Here is an 18,210-nt window from a genome sequence, read left to right as displayed (position 1 = left end):
CCAGATGGACAGGAGGTAGCACAAGCCTGGAAACTGAATCTCGGGGATATTCACCATCCTCAACGTCAACCAGAACACTGAGTCACCATAGCAACAGCTCTGACACCCCATGACACTGAGGTTCCCAGACCTCCTTGGTGTGAACAGTCTCTGGGGGTGGGGTGGGGGGGGTCCAACCTTAGGTCTATGGCATCACTTTGTCTATTTCTAATGTCAGATAAATTTGTAAAACACTGTTTTAATACAAGACACCCTCATTTTATGGCACCCTAAATATGTGTAATTATCCCCAAGTCTACTGCAAAATTCTCAAAAATATGTTCACAAAATGAACTCAAATGTACTTGACCAGAAATTATAAATACAGCCCAAACAGGACCTTTAACCGTAGAAAAGGTAGGAAAGGGGGGGCAAAGTTGGTTGCCTTAAAAATTCAAACTAAGGCCCGCAGAAAACTGGCAGAACATCGTGCACACCAGCTCATGCAAACTCCAAACGACTTTCCCGAAGGCCTCTCTGTATACATCTCACGCTGTTGTAGCTGTGAGCTTAGAATTGCTTTCTAGCATCTGAGAAAAACAAGTCTGTTTGTCTTAACTTTTTGATGTGCAGGTTGGATGACAAGTGAAATTGAAAGGTGTTGGGGGGAGGACGGTCCCTTAGCTTGTAATAAAAGAAATGGCCACCAGGTGGCAGAAAACATTCAGTAAGGGACGTCCAGGACAACAACGGGCTGGTGCTGAGATGTGACTGGCTGGTGCTGATGCTGTGAAGACGACATCAGGTGTCAAGGGGGGAGCCTCTTGAGCATTTATCCACCTTGTGACCTTGTGTATGTCCCAGTTGTATTTCACAAATAATTGTGAGGTTTTTTGTTGTTGTTGTTCTTTTTGTTAATTCTCACCCAAGGATATTTTTTCCTTTTTTTAGAAAGTGGAAGGGAGGGGGAGAGAGAGAGAAAAAACATTGATGTGAGAGAGACACTTCCATTGGTTCCCTCCTGCACGCGCCCCTGACTGCGGGGATCCGGCCTGCAACCGAAGTACATGCCCTTGGCCAGAATCGAACCCGAGACACTTCAGTCTGCGGGCCAACACTCTAATAGCTGAGCCAAACCGGCTAGGACACAAGTAATTGTTTTTAATTCCAAAAGAAATGCATGAACCCCCTCATCTGTCAAAAAAAAAATTAAAAAATCAAGACACTGTAGGTAAAGCTGAAGTCCCTTTGGTCTTTTACAGTAGTAGGTGAGCATCACCATTTGATATGCTCAAACTTTAAAATGAGTGTTAATCTGGTGTAAAGTCATGCAGCTTTGTTTTAATAATATCTACCACTTATTGAGCATCTGTTGTATACTACACATGGTGTTATTGAATCTTCATAATCCCATTAGATGGATGAATAAACTGAGGTGCAGAGAAGCTAAATACCTTGCCCAACATCACACGGGCGGTAAGCGGCATAACCGGAAATAAAACCCAGGGCTGGTGTACTCCGTGCCCCGCGCTCTTTCCCCTTCGCCTTCCTGCTGCATGTAAGTGGTCACAATAAGCTTCCTTTGGTGGCACACTGGGAAGCTGTGGAGGAGAAAGCCTTTGCAGGTGGAAGCAGTCCATGGCCCACCACTTGGAGTGCTCCCTGTTGAAGGCAGGTGCCCCTGACAAGACGCTGTCAGCAACTCAGCAAGGAGGCTCGTCTCTCACTCTGCCTGTCTCTGCACTCCTTTGAGAAGAGATGGCAAGTGGGGAAACTGAGGTTCCAAGAGCAGAACCAACTGGCCTGAGACCAGGCCCTCAAGAGGAGGTAAATCAAGATTAGGATGCTGACCTCTTGATGCCTGATCTCCTATGCATTCCTCTTGGTCTAGGGTGGCCAGAGACTGGAGCTCAAGATCTGGGATGGACATTAAAAAAATCTGCCTGTCAGCACTCTTGGCTTGTCAAGAGTCAAAAACCCTACGGTAAACTGGCTTGAGTGAAAGAATGTAATCATTTAACTGAAATCACTTAACTGAAAATCGAGGTGACTCCTTCTCAGGCCCATTGGATGTGGGTGCTCCAATGATGACACCCTTACTCTCTCTCTCCAGGTCTTGGCCCCGCTGTCCTCAGTCGAGGTCACACTCAGGAGTTTTCTCCATGTGGTGACTCCAGAAGTTTAGCAACCCCAGGAGAAATAGAGCATCCAATTGCCCCAGAGTTCTAGCAAATGCCTTAGAATTCACTCTGACTGGCCTGAATTGGGTCATGTGACTCTCCCTGACCCTGTGACTCTGATTGGCCAGGACTGGGTCATGGACCTGTCTTTGGGGTGAGGGACAGAGTCAGCCCCACAGATCCGAACAGAGTGAGTGGTTGGGGGACATTCTGCCCACGAGATGAGGGTGCCGCTACCAGAAGATGTATTTGCAACATTACTTGTTCAGTAAAATGACATGAGTGATTTTTTTGCAGTTTTCAAATATTAGAAGAGTATTTCCTCAAATTTTTGTGCTATTTATAATGTACTGGTCACACATTTCAGGTTTAATCTGCACTATCAACATTTACTACCTCGCTTTCTTAAGTCTAGACAATCAACAAACAAGAAGTCAAGCCCTGCTCCTCAGGGTTTGCCCAGTTAGAGAGTGTAAATACTGTCCGATCTCAAGCTGCCAGTGTGATGTCACTGAACACAGAGCTGGGAAGAGATGAGCGGTGATATATTATTATATCTCATTTTCATCAGTCAGATACAGGAGACGTGAACAATCTCAAGAACATAGATCAAGGGTCAGTAAATAATAGCCGGTGAGCTAAATTGGGCTCAAGGCCTGTCTTTGAATGGCCTGAGTGAGTCTACATTTTTCAAGGGCTGTATAAATAAATAAATAGCCATGGTGGATGTGACTCAGTTGGTTGGGCATCACCCCATGCACCGGGAGGTCACCCATTGGATTCCTGGTCAGGGCACATGCCTGAGTTTCCCGCTTGATCCCCAGGAGAGGGTGTGCAGGAGGCAGCCAATCGATGTTTCTCTCTCATGAATGTTTCTCTCTCTCCCTGTCTCTTCCTCCCTCTCTCTAAAAATCAATAAAAACATTTTTTTAAAAAGTAAGTAAATAAACAACTATGCAACAGAGACCATATGTGGCTTTTGTCTTACTAATAAAAATGAAAACATTAACCTGCATTCATCATATTGGAATTTCACTTATTTGTCAATTGCAAACCATAGATTGGCTACAGATACAACAGGTTAGCAAAAATCAATGCAATCATTCTGTGAAAACCAACAGGCTATAGGGACAGTATTAAGTGCAATAAAGAGTATTGTATATTCTGTTGTTTTTCTAAGTTATTTTTTTCTAAATGCCCTCTATATTATAATGTATAGTAAGTTTATGTACTCATGTGTATAAATGTACAATTTATTTTTGCTAATCAGTGTTTGTCGCAGGCCCAGCACAGTGGAGGTGCCCAGGAATGAATAGATGAACAGCCCCGGTCATACTGTTTCCTTTCCCTGTAACCCTCTGTGGCTCCACATTGTCTGAGAAATGGTCAAACAAGTTCTTTCCCTCCTCCAAGCCTTTTATCATACTCTTCCCCCCTTCAGGATTGGGGGTGTGTGCTGTAAGGAGAGTCAAGGGAACCAAAGGCCTTGTGCACATGTGCTCTTTAGACAGTTTCCCTCTAGGGGAGTTGCCTTTGGGGATGTTGCCTTGACTTTTTATCTGTACTAGGCCCCCAGATCCTGTGACCCACAGGTCTATGAGGGACCTCATCTTACTGGAGCAAGCTTGAAATCCCTGCCAAGAAAGTGAGTTTCCCAGGCCTGAGAGTGGCAAGCCCCAGGGGCAAGCAGGAAACACCTAGTTACCTAAAGAATACCTCACTCAGGGATGTGTCTCACAGGCCCAGGCAAGAAGGACTGTGACCCATGATGGGAGGTGAAATCCAGGCTCTATCCATTCTGTCCTTAGAATCTCGAGCCCTCGGGGTGGTCCTGTGATGCCACGAGGAAGCCCCTTGCCCCACTGACATCTTCTCCAGACTCCTTGGTTACAAGCAGTGGAATTAAGCTGAGGGTCATTTTTTGGAAGAGTAAAGGTGTGAGACTGCGGGACCAGGCACAGAAAGGGGGCAGGAGCGAGGAAATGCCATAGGGTTGAGATGCAGGATCCACAGGCCTGACTCAGGGCCCAGAGAATCTCGTCCAGGCATGTGCTGTGATGAATGTCCTTGGAACTCATTCTAGCCCACACTTGAGGGGAACATCTGATTGGCTGAGGCTCCCTTTTCCAGCCCACTCACCACCAATGCTTTAATCATCTCCAGCCAAGAAGTGACCCTGTGAATGAATGAATGAATGAATAGGGTTTTCTGGCCTTCTCCCAAGACTTTCTTACACCCCCTTCCCTCGGCTTCCACACCTCTGTCTTAGTTTGTCTTACACTCGGCCTATCCCAGAGTCAGTGTGAAATGGAGCTGTTCTCTGGAAGGCAGAACTGTTCACAGCCTGTGCCACTCTCTGCCCCAGTTCAGTAGCCGCATCTGGATGTGATAAATAAATGCTCCCTGAATTCAACAGCGACTTGAAATAAGGCCTCCTCCAGCAAAGAGACTGAATCTTATTTATATGTTATCTTTCCTCTTTGGGCCCAGCGCAGTGATTTACATACAGCAGGGGTCCAATAATGCTCCTTGAATCAAATGCAGAGCAGGTAGGAATCGCCTACTGATTGTCAGGCACCGTGCCTGGCCCAGAGGGAAGTAGCACTTACTAAGCACCTATCATGTGCCAGAGACTGTGCTAGACACATTTAACCTCACAACAACCCTATGGAGTAGGCACTGTTGTTTCACCCACTTTCCAGATGAGAAATACGAGGCACAGACAGGCCACAGACAGAACTTGCCTAAGCAGTGGAGCGATGGTTCCAGCCAGGCAGTCTGGCTCCAGAGATGACACGTTTAACTACTTTCCCCATTAAACAAGGTATTAACTTCTGGAATTAAACAAGATATTCTGATGCACCCATATGAAATTAAAAAACTACTATGATAAATTAGTCTCTCCAACAGACATCCATAACGGTCAAGCCCCACCCACCCCTCGGGGGAACTGGGCTCGGGGACAGAGTGAAGATGACACTTTACCCACAGCTTGAAAAACAAAAAGCTGCACGTCAGGTAACTGTTTGTCAGGGCAGTGAGAACATTATGTCCCCTTCTCTGGAGAGGTTTGGCAGCTGTGATTCCCAAGGGCAGAGCTGTGAAAGGGTAAAAACTGGGCACATTTGTGACCTTGACACCAGGACTTCCAGACCAAACAGGGCAGTGCCATGTCACACTCCTGCTCAAGCCCCACGAGGTCCGTGCCAGGCTTTCTCGCCAGGAGAAGGCAGCTGGGACACCAGCCTGGCAACAACAGTGTGGCTTTTACGGTGCAACCTCGAAGGAGGCTCCGGCTCCCCTCTCAGCTGGTTTGCTCTCTGCAAAGCCCCCAGTCACATCCTGGGTGGCAAGCCTGCCTGCCACAGACAGGAACCAGGTCTCCAAGTTCCCTCAGCCACATGTTAGGGGTGTTGACTTCAAATACCAGCTGGGATAGAAGCACTTCCTCGCAGAAGCTCCTTTTATTTCACTAAATGATTCCGTGTGACCGTTTCAGTGGGTTGCAACCTTAGGTACTTATGAAAAATACAGGCCCCCCTGGCCCATCTTAGACCTCAGAAATCAGACTGGGGGCTGGGAGGGGGAGTGGGGCGGTGGCTTGGTGCCCTTTCCACCTCGCCAAGTGATTCAGCTGCAGAACTAGGTTGGGAGTCATTCAGATGCTTGATGAGTCATGTGGTCTCTGCTCCCCTCTCCAAAGAGTACTTGAACTACACCCCTCACACACTGGCCCGGACATGCTGGCCTATTTCCCCGAACACATCCAGCCCCTTCCCTCTTCGGGGCGACGCTCGAGCTGTCCTGCCAAGAATGCAGCTCTCAGGTCTGGTGCCAAGGTCTCTGCTCAGGCTCACCCCAATGCATTGTCTTAGCCCTTTGTTTCTCCTGTGCGGTAATTGCCTCTCCCCAGCAGTCCGTAAGCTCCGTGTCACCTCACCACTGAGAGCCCATCGCCTGGGTCTATGATAAGCAGCATAGGCGCCTACTGAATCAATACACGCAGTGGCACAGGCACACAAAGAGCAGGGACCAGTTAATTCTAGAAGGTGGTAAAGGAAACACTCACAAGGGAGGGCCTAGGGCAGGCCAGACAGCAGGAAACGTTTCACCCGCCCCCCACTTCCCCTGCCAACTCCCCCACCTCCCTCCAGCACATGTTCCCCTACAGCCCAAGAAGAACCAGGTCCCGTATTCCCAGAACACCATCAGGACCGTGGAGCCAGAAGAGTCTAGATAAGTTTATTGTCATTCAAATATTTCATACAAAAAGGAGCATAGTAATGGGGTTAGGGTTTATGAAAAAATATTTTTAAATGCAGGTTTGTAGACATTGCTCTATTTACAACGGAGAGCAAGCTCTCCCCAACATCACGCACAGCAGCTGCACTTGTCCAACGCTCCTTTGCAGATGCAGCCCTGGGCACACTTGGCACAGCCCACGGGGCAGCAGGTGCAGCAGCCTGGGGAGACAAGGCAGAGAAAGAAGTCAGAGCAGACATTACAGGCACCTCCCTGCCCAACAGCAGGCCTGGCACCAGCTTCCCCACCAGTCCCAGCCAACCCTAGGTTTGAGGTGGCACGTGCTGTCCTGCGACAACTCGTAGGACCTTTGGAAAAGGTCCCACCCACTAGGTAAAGGCTGCCCTGACATTCTGAGTCCAGACAGGGCAGAAAGCCTAAAGAGGCAGTGCCAGGGCCTCCGGGGGCAATGGAAGTCAGCCCCCAGCCTCCCAGAATCACACAATGAAGTGAGGAAAGTCTTCAAGATCAGAGAAGGGGCACCCCCCTGCCACAGCAGTGCCCAAGAGGGTCCAGAAAACTTTGGGCTGATGCTACAGGAAAGGGCTGCACCAGCAGGTTGGAGAAATGAAGTTCACGTGCATGAAGTGCTCAGAACACTAGAGGGGTCAGAAGCCTGCATCAGGAGACACGTTCTAGTTCTGGCTCCATCCCTGACACTCTTTGGTGACTTCTCTGGACCTTAGTGTCCCATTCTAGAATGGGAGATTAGACTCAACCACCTCTATGGCTCTTTCAGCTCTGATTCTGATTCAGTTACTGAGGGAAGTGGGGTAGAGATGCTTGGGCTCTGGGCTGAGGGCTCCCTCCTCTGACTCAGCCCAGCCACAAATTCCCAGAGAAGGGCCCTCACTCACTCTTCTTGCAGGAGGTGCATTTGCAGTCTTTGCATTTGCAGGCGCCAGCACAGGTGCAGGAGCCACCTACAAGGAGGAGAAAGACAGGCAGTGAGATGTGTGACTCGGGAGAGACAGCAATCAATCAACAATCCCTCCCCGCACCTCCTCTGTCGGGACCCAGCACTGGAAACTCCTTTCCCACCCAGAGCAGGTAAAGACAAGCCTCACTTTCTCTCTTTTAGTACCAGGGAGGTAGGTCCTCTCCTGATTTTACCCCAGAGGGAGGTCCCAGGCTCCAGACACAGCTCAGGCAGACCCGGGCCGGGGTCCTATGTCCTGAACTGCAAACAGGCTATGTCCCGACCTCCCATCAAATCCTGGCAGCACCGAGGCCTGGACAGAACACTGTGTCCCAGCCCAGCAGCCCCCTGACCCACTGGATGACCTGGAGAACGGCAGCCTTGAGCCTCAGTACCCTCAATTCTAAAACAGAGGCAAAGAGAGACTGAAAAGGCTCTCAGCAGCTTGGCTAGGAGGGACACACTGACCAACGACAGGCTTCCTCTACCCATCATCCAAACTCTCCCTGCTCCACCCCAAGGTCACTCTGTCCTGTGCTGGGGAAGGGGCACCCTAAAGCCTAGGGTCCGGGGTCCTTACCAGTGGAGCAGGAGCAGTTGGGGTCCATGTCGGTCAGAGGTGAGGCTTCAGGTCCAGAGCAAGAGAAGGATCACTCGTGCTTGTCCAACGCGTGGTGGCGCCGAGGGGCCGGAGCGCTCCCTTTATAGGCAGAGGCTGCGGCCCGGGCGCAGAGGCCCCGCCCGCCTTGCACCCGGCGGCGGATCCGCGCCGCCCGCAGCGCCCTCGGCGGGCCGCGCGCACCTGCCGGGGCCGGGTGCACGGTCTCCCCGGGCGCTTGGCCTCCGTGTGCACCGCGCCGGCTGCACATTTGGCGCCTGATCACGTGCAGGAGCTTTCGGCACACGGTGTCCCAGCTCCGGGCCCTTCCCAGTTCTCCCCAGGGGCCGACACCCCAGTTCAGGGAACTCAGCCCCCTCGCCCCCGCAGCCTTCCCCACCCCTGGCCCCCTTTCCTGGAGCCCGTGTGCAAGCCCGGCCTTGTGCTCACATCCCTGACTTGGCTGGAGGCCCGGAGTTGGGTGCAGAAACGTGGCCGACGCGACCTTCACCCCTTCACTCTCCGCCCTCCCCCCCAATTGCTGTCTATCCCTGCACGTCTCCTGTTTACGGCAACACGGGCGAATAGAGGCCCCTCCTCCCTTCCTTCCACTCTCCGCGGCTGAGCTCAGGGATGAATGGGCACATTGTCCTGGGTCTCCTTTGCCTACACTTTCCAGGGCTTTCCTCGCCTACCGTCCCCCCCCCCCCCCACTCCAGGATGGAGGTTCCCAAAGCAGGGGATGCACCCCACCCACCCACCCCCCCTAAGGAAAGGATCATTTTAGGCACTAGGTTGACCTGGCATAAATGACAAGCAAGAAAAGTGAATTCCCTTTCCATGCTCCTGACAATTACGTAACATTTAGCCTGTGCCAGCCTTGCTCAATCACTTTCACTCCTTAAACCCTAACAACTCTGATGGGAAATCCCAGAATTACACACAGCACAAGGAGTTTATAAACAACCCATGGTCAGGTGCTGGGAAGCGGTGCCCTGGATCTGACTCCAGTCACTTCCTGAAGGAAAGCGAAAGAACATCCCCTTTGGCCCAGGGGTTTGTCTGCACCACCTCTATTTTGTCTGTCCAGCTGAATTCTGAGTGTGACAAAGTGATAAACGAAAGGAATATATATATATGTGTGTGATTTTGTGGCTGCCTTCTATGTCTGGAAGTAAACTGTTTCTCATTTTCAGTAGTGGTGAGGAGTTTGCTCTTCATATAAATATAGTTAAGGAAATATGAATGGTTTAAAAATTGTTATGTAAACCACTGGTTCTGGTGATAGCAGAAATGGGGACCCCTGTATCTGCTCAAGCTTTACATCCCTAGTGCGGATCCCTCTTGGTGGGAAGAGAGACTAACCTCCTCTGGGCCACTGGTCTCGTGGTCACATGGTTGATGAGAACAGCACCGGACACAGAGCGACACATACCAGGCCCGGTGTATTTTTCTGCAAGTAGAAAAATGTCTCCTATGCTAGGAACAGTCAGTATAAATGAATAGCTAATATCATAAGTTACTCACAGTGTGCCCGGCATCGTTCTAAGTTCTTTGCATGCATTAGATCAATCCTAAGAGCCAGACACTATTAATTTCCCTTTTCATAGTGGAGGAGACTGAGCCACAGACAGGTAATGACACCCAGCTGTCAGTGACACAGGTGTGATTGGCACTCGTGCTGGCTGCCGCAGCATCATGTCCTCACCTGCCACCGGGCACCATAGCATGACATGAAAGAGGAGGACACCAAACACCTGGCCTAGAGGCAGTGGGAAGAGCAGAGTGGCAGTGAGATCCCTGCGCATAGCCCTGTGACCTCTCCGGCTCCAGTTTACTGTCTCGCAAGCCAGGAGCACAACAGGACTAGCTGAAAGGACCCTTCTGGCTCTCAATAAGGAGCGGCAGGATTGAATACCCAGAGACATCACGTCCCAGGGGGCTCACTGCAGGTCACCCACACTCCCCACAGCACTGCTCCGCAAGGTTCTGTTGCCACCTCCAGCCTCCGACCCTGGGCAGTGCTTCAAATGAGCCTTTCTCCGGAGCACGTTGGGAGTTAAAGGATTCTCTCTACACAAATGTCAATGTGGACATAGTGATCCTAACAGCCACTGTGTAGTATGCCCTAGCCTGGAGCCAGGACACTGTCATTTCTTCCTCACATACAGCTCCTTGCTGTAAATGGGGCAAAGGACTTCCCCCGGTCACACAGCCAGGAAGTGGCACAGTGGCTTGTGGACCAGGACGCCTGACTCCAGAACCCACGTCCTCAGCGCAGGCTGGCTGCTGAGGACCCTCTTCACACAGGGCACCTGTGGGCAAGCATGGTCCTGACTCCGGTCCACGTGACTTGTCTTTCTCTTTGATTTTACATCAAATAGCAACTAACTCCACAAACAGCCAGGGGGGACTAACCGATTAATTAATTACAAGTCACTCACGGGCTAACTCCTGTCTAATAAACACCAGCACGCCCTCCAAACGGTCAAACCCACCATCACACTTGCCCAGGGTTTTGACAGGACACCTGCCACGCCCCTTGGCTACTTGAAACCAGCAAAGTCCTTCATCTGGACATTCTCAGGCACCCCCCCCCCCCAACTGAGAAAAGCTGGGGCAATTCCCTCCAAATCCCTATGCACTTTGCTGGTTTCAAGTAGCCAAGGGCTGGATCTTGGAGGGGCAAATATCTGCCTGACACAGGAGAGACTTCCTGAGATTCAAAGCCAAGCCACAACCAGGAGCTCTCAGTGGCATGGCAGGTGTCCTGTCAGAACACTGGGCAAGAGTGATGGTTCCCAGCGGGGATATTGGGTGGGGGTGTTGCATTGCTCTAAGTCTGTGTACTCCACATATTGGGGCGTTTGCAATTTGTTTCAAGTGCTCAGTGCACACTTTTGATGGAAATGCGTACATCGTTTGTAAATATCTAATTTTCTTATTGATTCTTCATATATTTATTGCAGTTATGTGTGTTGAATCTCAAATGGATTTTGTATACTGTCATTTCAAAATTTCTTAGTAATTTATTTTATTTTACCAAAGTTGATATCCATGAATGTTAGAAACTGAAAAATGGTCCTCAACACCTGTGTTTTAGAAGCCAGCCCTCACAGCACGGGCCCTAAGGCTCTTGCAATTGACAGTAGGTGCGGCTCAGTGAGATCACCTGCTTGCCTTAAGGCACTCAGTTTCTTGGGGCCTAACATTTCCATGCAGAAAGCAACTCTCTGACTTCTAGCCCAATTTCCAACCAAGCCCCGGCGCACAAAATTCCTTATACCTGTTGCACAGATAAGAAACCAGAATCAGAGTAAAGGCAACAACTTTTATTATCCTTCACATATTTCATAGACAAGCGAATGGGACACACAGGTCAGTGTGGAATGAAAAAAAATGCAGGTTTGAATGTGTTGCTCTGTTTACTTCTGGGAGTAGGCTCTCCCCCGACATCACTCACAGCAGCTGCACTTGTCCGATGCTCCCTTGCAGATGCAGCCCTGGGCGCAGTGGGCACAGCCCACGGGGCAGCATGAGCAGCAGCCTGGGGACAGCAGGGAAAATGAGAGGTCAGAGCTGAGTTTACTGGGCACCTCCCTGCCCGACAGCAGGCCTGGCACAGTTCCAACGGACCATTAGTACAAAAAGCATGTTCTGTCCTGAAACAATTAGTAAGACCTTCAGGGTTTGGGTTTCACCAGGAGAAGGCTGTCCTGCCCCATCTGAGCCCAGGACAGGGCAGAGAGCCTGCAGAGGCAGTGAGTTTCCCAGGCGCCAAGGAAACTAGTCCCCCAGAGTCACCCACTCACAGCCACAACTGGGCTCCCTCCTCTGAGTCAGCCCAGCCCCAGATTCCCAGAGAAGGGCCCTCACTCACTCTTCTTGCAGGAGGTGCATTTGCAGTCTTTGCATTTGCAGGAGCCAGCACAGGTGCAGGAGCCACCTGCAAGGAGGAGAAAGACAGACAGTGAGATGTGTGATGCAGGAGCGAGAGCAGTCCTCAGCTATGCTCCCCACACCTCCTCCTCTGGGCAGGGTCCAGCCCTGGGAACCCCTGTCCCACATAGAGCAGATGCAAGCCTACCCCACCTTCTCTGCCCTTCTGCTGGAGAGGGCGATGCAATCCCTTGTACTTACCCCCCAAGGATAGCCCCAGGCTCCAGGCCCAGTTCAGTTAGGCTGAGTCTGGGGGCCAGGACCTTACGTCCTCAGTTCCTGCCTCTAACCAGCACAGACAACTTAAGAGTCCCGGGCACGCAGCCCCCCGACCACAGATGATGTGGAGCAGGACAGCCTTGAGCCCCAGGCCTCTCCAACAGGAGCGACTGGGAGGCTGGAAATGCTCTAACCAGGGAGGAGGGTCCTTGCCCAGGGAGAAAGCACAGAACCTGCTCTCTTTCTAAGGAGTCCACTTCCACTCAAGCTCAAAATACTCCCTCTTCTCACCCCAGGGACACTGTCATGGGGCTGGGGAACGGGCCTCCTAAGGTCCAGAGCAGGGGGTCCTTACCTGTTGGGCAGGAGCAGTTGGGGTCCATTTCCAGCAGAGATGAGGGCAGAGGTCCAAAGAGGAGAAGAGGCTCTTGTGCTGGTGCAACGCGCGGTGGCGCCCAGGACCCCCTGTGCTCACTTTATAGCCCAAGGAGGCGGCCCGGGCGCAGAGGCCCCGCCCCGCCCTTGCACCCCGGCCGGTGCACCGCGCCCGGCGGAGTCCGTGCGGCTCGCCGCGCCCTCGGCTGGGCTGAGCGCACCTGGCCGGGCGGGGTGCACCGCTTCACTGGGGCCGCTGAGCCGTGTGCGCGCCGCGCGGGCCGCACCTTCGGCGCCCGATCACGCGGAGGGGCCTGGGTGCCGTGTGGCACAGGGTACCCAGCCTCCAGGCCTGACCCTTTTCAGTTTTCCACAGGGGGCTGCCCCCTCTGACCTTTACACCCTTGTTAGGGGAACCCAGCCCCTGCGACCTCATCATCTTCTCCACCCCTGGACCCCTTGCCACTGATCCCAGACTCCCCCCTTCCAGAATCCCGTGCGCAGTATCCCCTCCCACTCATGTCCTTGACTTGGCAGAAACGGGAGAAACAAAAGGGAGTTGTGTGCAGAGGACCGAGTGCAATGGGACCTTGGCCTCCCACCCACATATCTTTCCCTGTCCCCCCACATGGGCCTTCAGTCTCCTTTCTGCTGTACATAGCACCTCGGCCAGCACAGGCCTCTGCCTCCTTCCACCTTCCAATCTCCACCTGGGGGGATCCATGGGCACATTTGTCAGGGTCCTTTGCAGAAAACGCTAGTGCTCCCCACAGCCTGCTGGTACACCCCACTCCTGGAGTGGGCAAGTAACTTAAACTCCTTGTGTTGAAGTGGTCCCATTAGCATAGAGTACCCCAAAGGAAGCATCGTTTTAGGTGATGGGAAGACGGCTTGGAACACTGTTGTAGGCAGCGGGAAGGGCACCAGGTGTGAGGCTGGTGGGGTCCCACAGGACCTGGGTTCAGCAACATGGATACTTGAGATCTGGCTAAGAAAAGATCCAGAGCCAAGACCCAAACTATAAGAGAACATTTATTTGGAAAATCACAGAGGTAGAAGAAATAACTTGTAGAAGAAATCAGCTTAGGAAACAAGTTACAGAGGCAAAGGAAGGGCCCTTGGGGTTTGTCAGTGAGGGAGCTAATGGTAACCCACCTGGGGGTGGGGAGGGAAAGGCAGGCATTGTTGGGGAACAGGGAGAGTTCGCTGGGTCCTCTTCCTAAGGGTTTTAAGAGTGGAGATTTTAGGGGAGGTCCCAGCCAGTGGAAGATCCCCATAGACTATTCAGCAGCTTTCCAGGTGTGTCCTTTCAGGGTCAGGTCTCCACTGATTGACTGGAGCACCAGGGCAGGGGGTCATTATTCAATGTACCTGGTCCTGAGGTCAGCCATGGGGTCGCTGGTCTGGTTTTGCTGCTTTTCTGGGCCTGGAGCTGAAATACAACTGAGACCAGCCAGGGGAGGAAAAAGTCACCCTGGGGGCGAGGTCCCACCCTACAATTGTCCCTTGTTAGACACCCAGGGCTTTCTGCCCCGGTGACCTTCTGTACCTGGCCCATGGTCCTTGCTCTGCTCATGCCTAACTGCCTGCCACAATATCACTGCCTCCTAGTGATGACACAGCATTTAGTGTTAGGCCATGTTTTAATAACTCTGGATCTTTGGACCCTCACAATAACCTTACAAGGCGAATACTTTTATGTATGAGCCCTTTTCGCTAATAGGACCACTTCAACACAAGGAGTTTAAATTACTTGCCCAGGTTGACATAGCTGAGAATTTGTATACTCGGTGGAATCCAGTAAAGCTTCCAAGGGAAGGAGAAGGTCCCTGAGTCATCAGCCTCTGGCCGAGGTCTGTTGACAACACTTCTCTACTGCTTGAAGCCATTTAAACAAGAGAAAGCTCAACTGTGGCAGCAAAACAAGTGAACCATAGTGAAATATATAGATATTTATAATAATTATATATAATAATTGATAACAATATAAATATTTATAATAAAAATAGTGATATAATTATGCTATTATTAGTATAACAATAAAATTGTCTGGCTCTCTCCACTGTCTCGCATCATACAGTTTCTTGCTATCAGTGGTAAAATAGTTTGCTTTCTATATAAATATATTTAAGAGAACATGAATCATTTCAAAGTACAATGTGAAGGTGGTAGAAAAAGTAGCAGGTTTCTTTGGGTGTCTGAGAAGACACAGGGCATCTTCCTCATGACTGGACATTTTTTGTGTCGATCACAATTTGGTGGAAGAGTGAAGGACTCTGGTCTTCAGGTCACATCCTCATGGGGTGATGAGGACAACACAGGACACACCAGTCCTGGCTTTGTCTAGAGGTCAATATTTTTTCCCTTGGCTATGTAGAATAGTCATAAAACAAGAAGCTAGTATTGTAGACCACTCACCACATGCCAGGGCTCGTGTAGGTTCTGTACATATTCATTCCCTCCTCTGACCCATACGGTTTATTTTGCCCCTTTACAGCGAAGGAGACTTAGCCACATAGAGTGTATGTCACGCGGTTCTCCGTGACACAGGTGGGACCTGCACTGCAGGCTAACAGCAGCATCATGTCTCACCCACCACTCTACCCCCAGATTTCCCACGGAAGACAAAGATACTGAAACCTGGCTTAGAGGCCTTGTGGCAAGAACACACAGCTGGAGCCTGCATAGTGCTGCAAGCTCTCTGGGCTTCAGTTTCCCATCTCTCAAGCCAGGGGCACAAACGGTCCTTCTCGGAAGTCCCTTCTAATTGTCATTGTGAGAGGCAGGGTTTAGCATCCGGTGACATCATGATCAGCTAGCAGTGGCCAGGGAGTGAAGCCACCTGCAGCATAGGTTCACACCTGTGACTTCTTGGGCAGGTCGCTTAACTGCTCTGGAAAATGACACAATCACTTTGGCCCTTGCATTTTCACTCTCCCTGGCTCCTGTGTGGATGAAATGGCATAAAGGGTGGGAAAGGCTTTTGTGTCTACCCAAATGCTGTGGCAGTGTCTTGTCCCAGGCTGCTTATTACAGGAGGTCACCTATATCTTCCTGGCACCAGGTCAGCAAATTTTTAATCCCACCCTTACCGTCCAATCCAGAGTAATGCTTCTAAACCAACGAGCCTTTCTCCAAGAACTTTTTGGGAGCTAGAAGAGATTCTCTTCCCACGAATGTCATTGCGATCATAGCAGCCACTGTTTATTATGCCCTAGCCTGGGGCCAGGACACTATCACTTCTTTCTCACTTAGAGATATAATCTCCTTTCTACAAATGGGAAAATGGAGGCTCAGAGAGTTTCAGCAACTTGCACAGGACATACCACTTGTGCAAAGTAGGCTGTGAACCAGGATGCATGACACTAAAACCCATGCACTTGGCACAGACTGGCTTTTGTGATTCCTTCCTCACACAGAGCCTTGCAGGCAAGCACGATCCTGACTTCTGGTCCACATGACTTGTCTTTCTCTTTGATTTTACATCAAATAGCAACTCTCTCCACAAATAGCCAGGGGGGACTAACCGTTGTCATTAATTACACATTACTGTCTCCAGACTGCAGAACCAGACATCACTCTGCACAGGCTGACAGGAAGTCCTTCATCTGGAAATTCTCAGGCACCTCCCTTTTGCTAAGAAAAGCCCAGGCAATTCCTTCCAAATCCCTAGACACTTTGCTGGTTCCAAACAGCCAAGAGCTGGATTTTGGAGGAGGGCCAGATTTCAGTCTGCCCTAGGAGGAACTTGCAAAGATTCAGAGCCAAGTTCAACCTGGGAGCTCTCAGGGGAGCAGGTGTCACGGGGCGAGCCAAGAGTGACCCTTCCCTGTGGGGGCATTGGGAGCAGTGGTACTCCAGGTGTTTGTGGTCCACACATCGGGGCGTTTATGAATTGTTTCCAGTGCTCATTGCACACTTCTGATGAGCCATGTGCAGCTTTTTAAAATGGAAAAATGTGGGTTTGTATTGCTCTTTTATGTCATTTCATGGTAATTATTTACCAAGATTTAGGTCTGGGATAGATAGGAGGAAAAATAACTCATTCACTACAAGGGTTTTAAAGCCGGCATCAAGCAAGTGGGGAGTTGTTTTCCACCCTATTTACGTTCAAGCCTTAAATCCAGTGAGGTACTGAAGTGGGACAGGGAAATCAGAGAATGAGAATTCTGGACTAAGAGGCTTCTGTACCATCAATGTTGGCATGACAGGAGAGGGGATCCTGTATCCACCCAAGGCCCTCACAGCCTCTCAGTGAGGCCACCTGGCTTGCCTTAAGGCTATTAGGGATTAACACCTCAATCCGGACTCCAGGTCTCTTCATTTCCCACCCAATGCCCCAGCCCGGGCGGGTACACCAAGGAAAACAGAGTCAGAATAAAGTAAAAAACTTTTATTATCATTCATGTGCTTTACAGAAAAAAGAGGGAATGTAGCAAACGGATCAGGGTTTTACAAAAAAATGCAGGTTCATACACATGGCTCTATTTACACGGGGCAGCAGGCTCTCCCCCACATCAGGCACAGCAGCTGCACTTGTCCGATGCTCCTTTGCAGATGCAGCCCTGGGCGCACTTGGCACAGCCCACGGGGCAACAGGAACAGCAACCTGGAGAAAGGGAGGTGGCGGCAGAAATGAGCGCTTGGGATACAAAGATTAATAAGGAATCCCGTCCTTCCAGATGAGGGGGCTATTGTGGAGGTACCACCTTCCCTAAGGGGTGCCAACTGCCCTGTTTAAATTCCCCTCTGGGTGGAATAGAGGGTGGGCGCGGGAGGGGCATTAGGGAGTAGAAGGGAGGATTCCACTCACTCTTCTTGCAGGAGGTGCATTTGCAGTCTTTGCATTTGCAGGAGCCGGCGCAGGTGCAGGAGCCACCTGCAAGAAGAAAGACAGGTGAAAATGGTCGCTGGAGACCTGAAGACTGAAGGGGTGCTAGGAGCCTGGGTTCCAGTCCCAGATGCCCAAGGAACCCAGCTCCACAACCATTCAGTAACCAAACGCTTTAAGAAAAAGGCCATTAGTAAGGACTCTGAAACCCGGTGATTAAGGAGAGCAGGAGGGGTCCGAAATTGCTTCTCTAGCTCTACAACCCACACTGGGCATCCCCAGTTCCAGACCAGGTCCACTTACCGGTGGCGCAGGAGCAGTTGGGATCCATGGCGAGCTAAAGTGGTGGCTGGAGTCCTGGGACAGATGCAAGAACGGATCGCCGGGACTCGGAGGAGGCGCGGTGGAGGGAGCGCGCGGAGGGCTTCCTTTATAGCCGGATGCAGCTGGGTCGAGTGCAAAAGCCCGCCGGTGCCGGGCGCCGGCTGCACACGCCCCTCGATGAGTCAGGGGCGGCGGCGGGGCGCACCGGGCCGAGCGCACCGGGCCGGGCGCACGCTGCTGTGCACACGGCGTGCGGGCGACAGTTCCCAGAAGCAGCCCTGTGGCGCCCCGGGCGACCTCGGCGCGGGTGGGGCCGGCTGCAGAGCTCTAACCACGCGCCCGCGGCAGTGGGGCCGTGCGCCGAGCGCCCCGCCTCCGGCCCCCCGCGGTGACCTTGGGCACAGCACCCTTCCACCTCTGCGCGCCCGGGGCTTGAACCCCAGTGGTTAGAGAGCCTGAACCCCAGTGGTTAGAGAGCCGGAGAAAGCCTGCCCTGGGAATCCTGCTGGGACAAAGAATCCATTGGAAATGAGAAGGGACTACC

At 51.4% G+C, this 18,210-nt stretch overlaps 3 protein-coding genes across 3 annotated transcripts; all 3 read right to left on the bottom strand.

Annotated features, from left to right (window-relative positions):
* Positions 1-6,385: 6,385 nt before the first annotated feature.
* Positions 6,386-8,111, bottom strand: LOC107543474 (metallothionein-2A-like). Its single transcript, XM_016221016.2, has 3 exons — positions 7,961-8,111; positions 7,319-7,384; positions 6,386-6,622 (listed from the first exon to the last, which is right to left on the bottom strand). The coding sequence occupies exons 1-3, from the start codon at positions 7,986-7,988 to the stop codon at positions 6,531-6,533; spliced, it is 186 nt and encodes a 61-aa protein (XP_016076502.1). The 5' UTR covers positions 7,989-8,111; the 3' UTR covers positions 6,386-6,530.
* Positions 8,112-11,291: 3,180 nt separating this feature from the next.
* LOC107543477 (metallothionein-1-like) lies at positions 11,292-12,545 on the bottom strand. The gene is made up of 3 exons (XM_016221019.2): positions 12,492-12,545; positions 11,859-11,924; positions 11,292-11,525 (listed from the first exon to the last, which is right to left on the bottom strand). The coding sequence occupies exons 1-3, from the start codon at positions 12,517-12,519 to the stop codon at positions 11,434-11,436; spliced, it is 186 nt and encodes a 61-aa protein (XP_016076505.2). The 5' UTR covers positions 12,520-12,545; the 3' UTR covers positions 11,292-11,433.
* A 4,344-nt stretch (positions 12,546-16,889) lies between these two features.
* LOC107543473 (metallothionein-2A) lies at positions 16,890-17,728 on the bottom strand. The gene is made up of 3 exons (XM_016221015.2): positions 17,646-17,728; positions 17,325-17,390; positions 16,890-17,120 (listed from the first exon to the last, which is right to left on the bottom strand). The coding sequence occupies exons 1-3, from the start codon at positions 17,671-17,673 to the stop codon at positions 17,029-17,031; spliced, it is 186 nt and encodes a 61-aa protein (XP_016076501.2). The 5' UTR covers positions 17,674-17,728; the 3' UTR covers positions 16,890-17,028.
* Positions 17,729-18,210: the final 482 nt, after the last annotated feature.

The sequence above is a fragment of the Miniopterus natalensis genome, chromosome 18 (assembly GCF_054644295.1).
Source record: "Miniopterus natalensis isolate mMinNat1 chromosome 18, mMinNat1.hap1, whole genome shotgun sequence".
Taxonomy (NCBI): Eukaryota; Metazoa; Chordata; class Mammalia; order Chiroptera; family Miniopteridae; genus Miniopterus; species Miniopterus natalensis.
The sequence above is the reverse complement of the archived record's forward strand: the minus strand, read 5'-3'. Positions and strand labels throughout refer to the sequence as shown.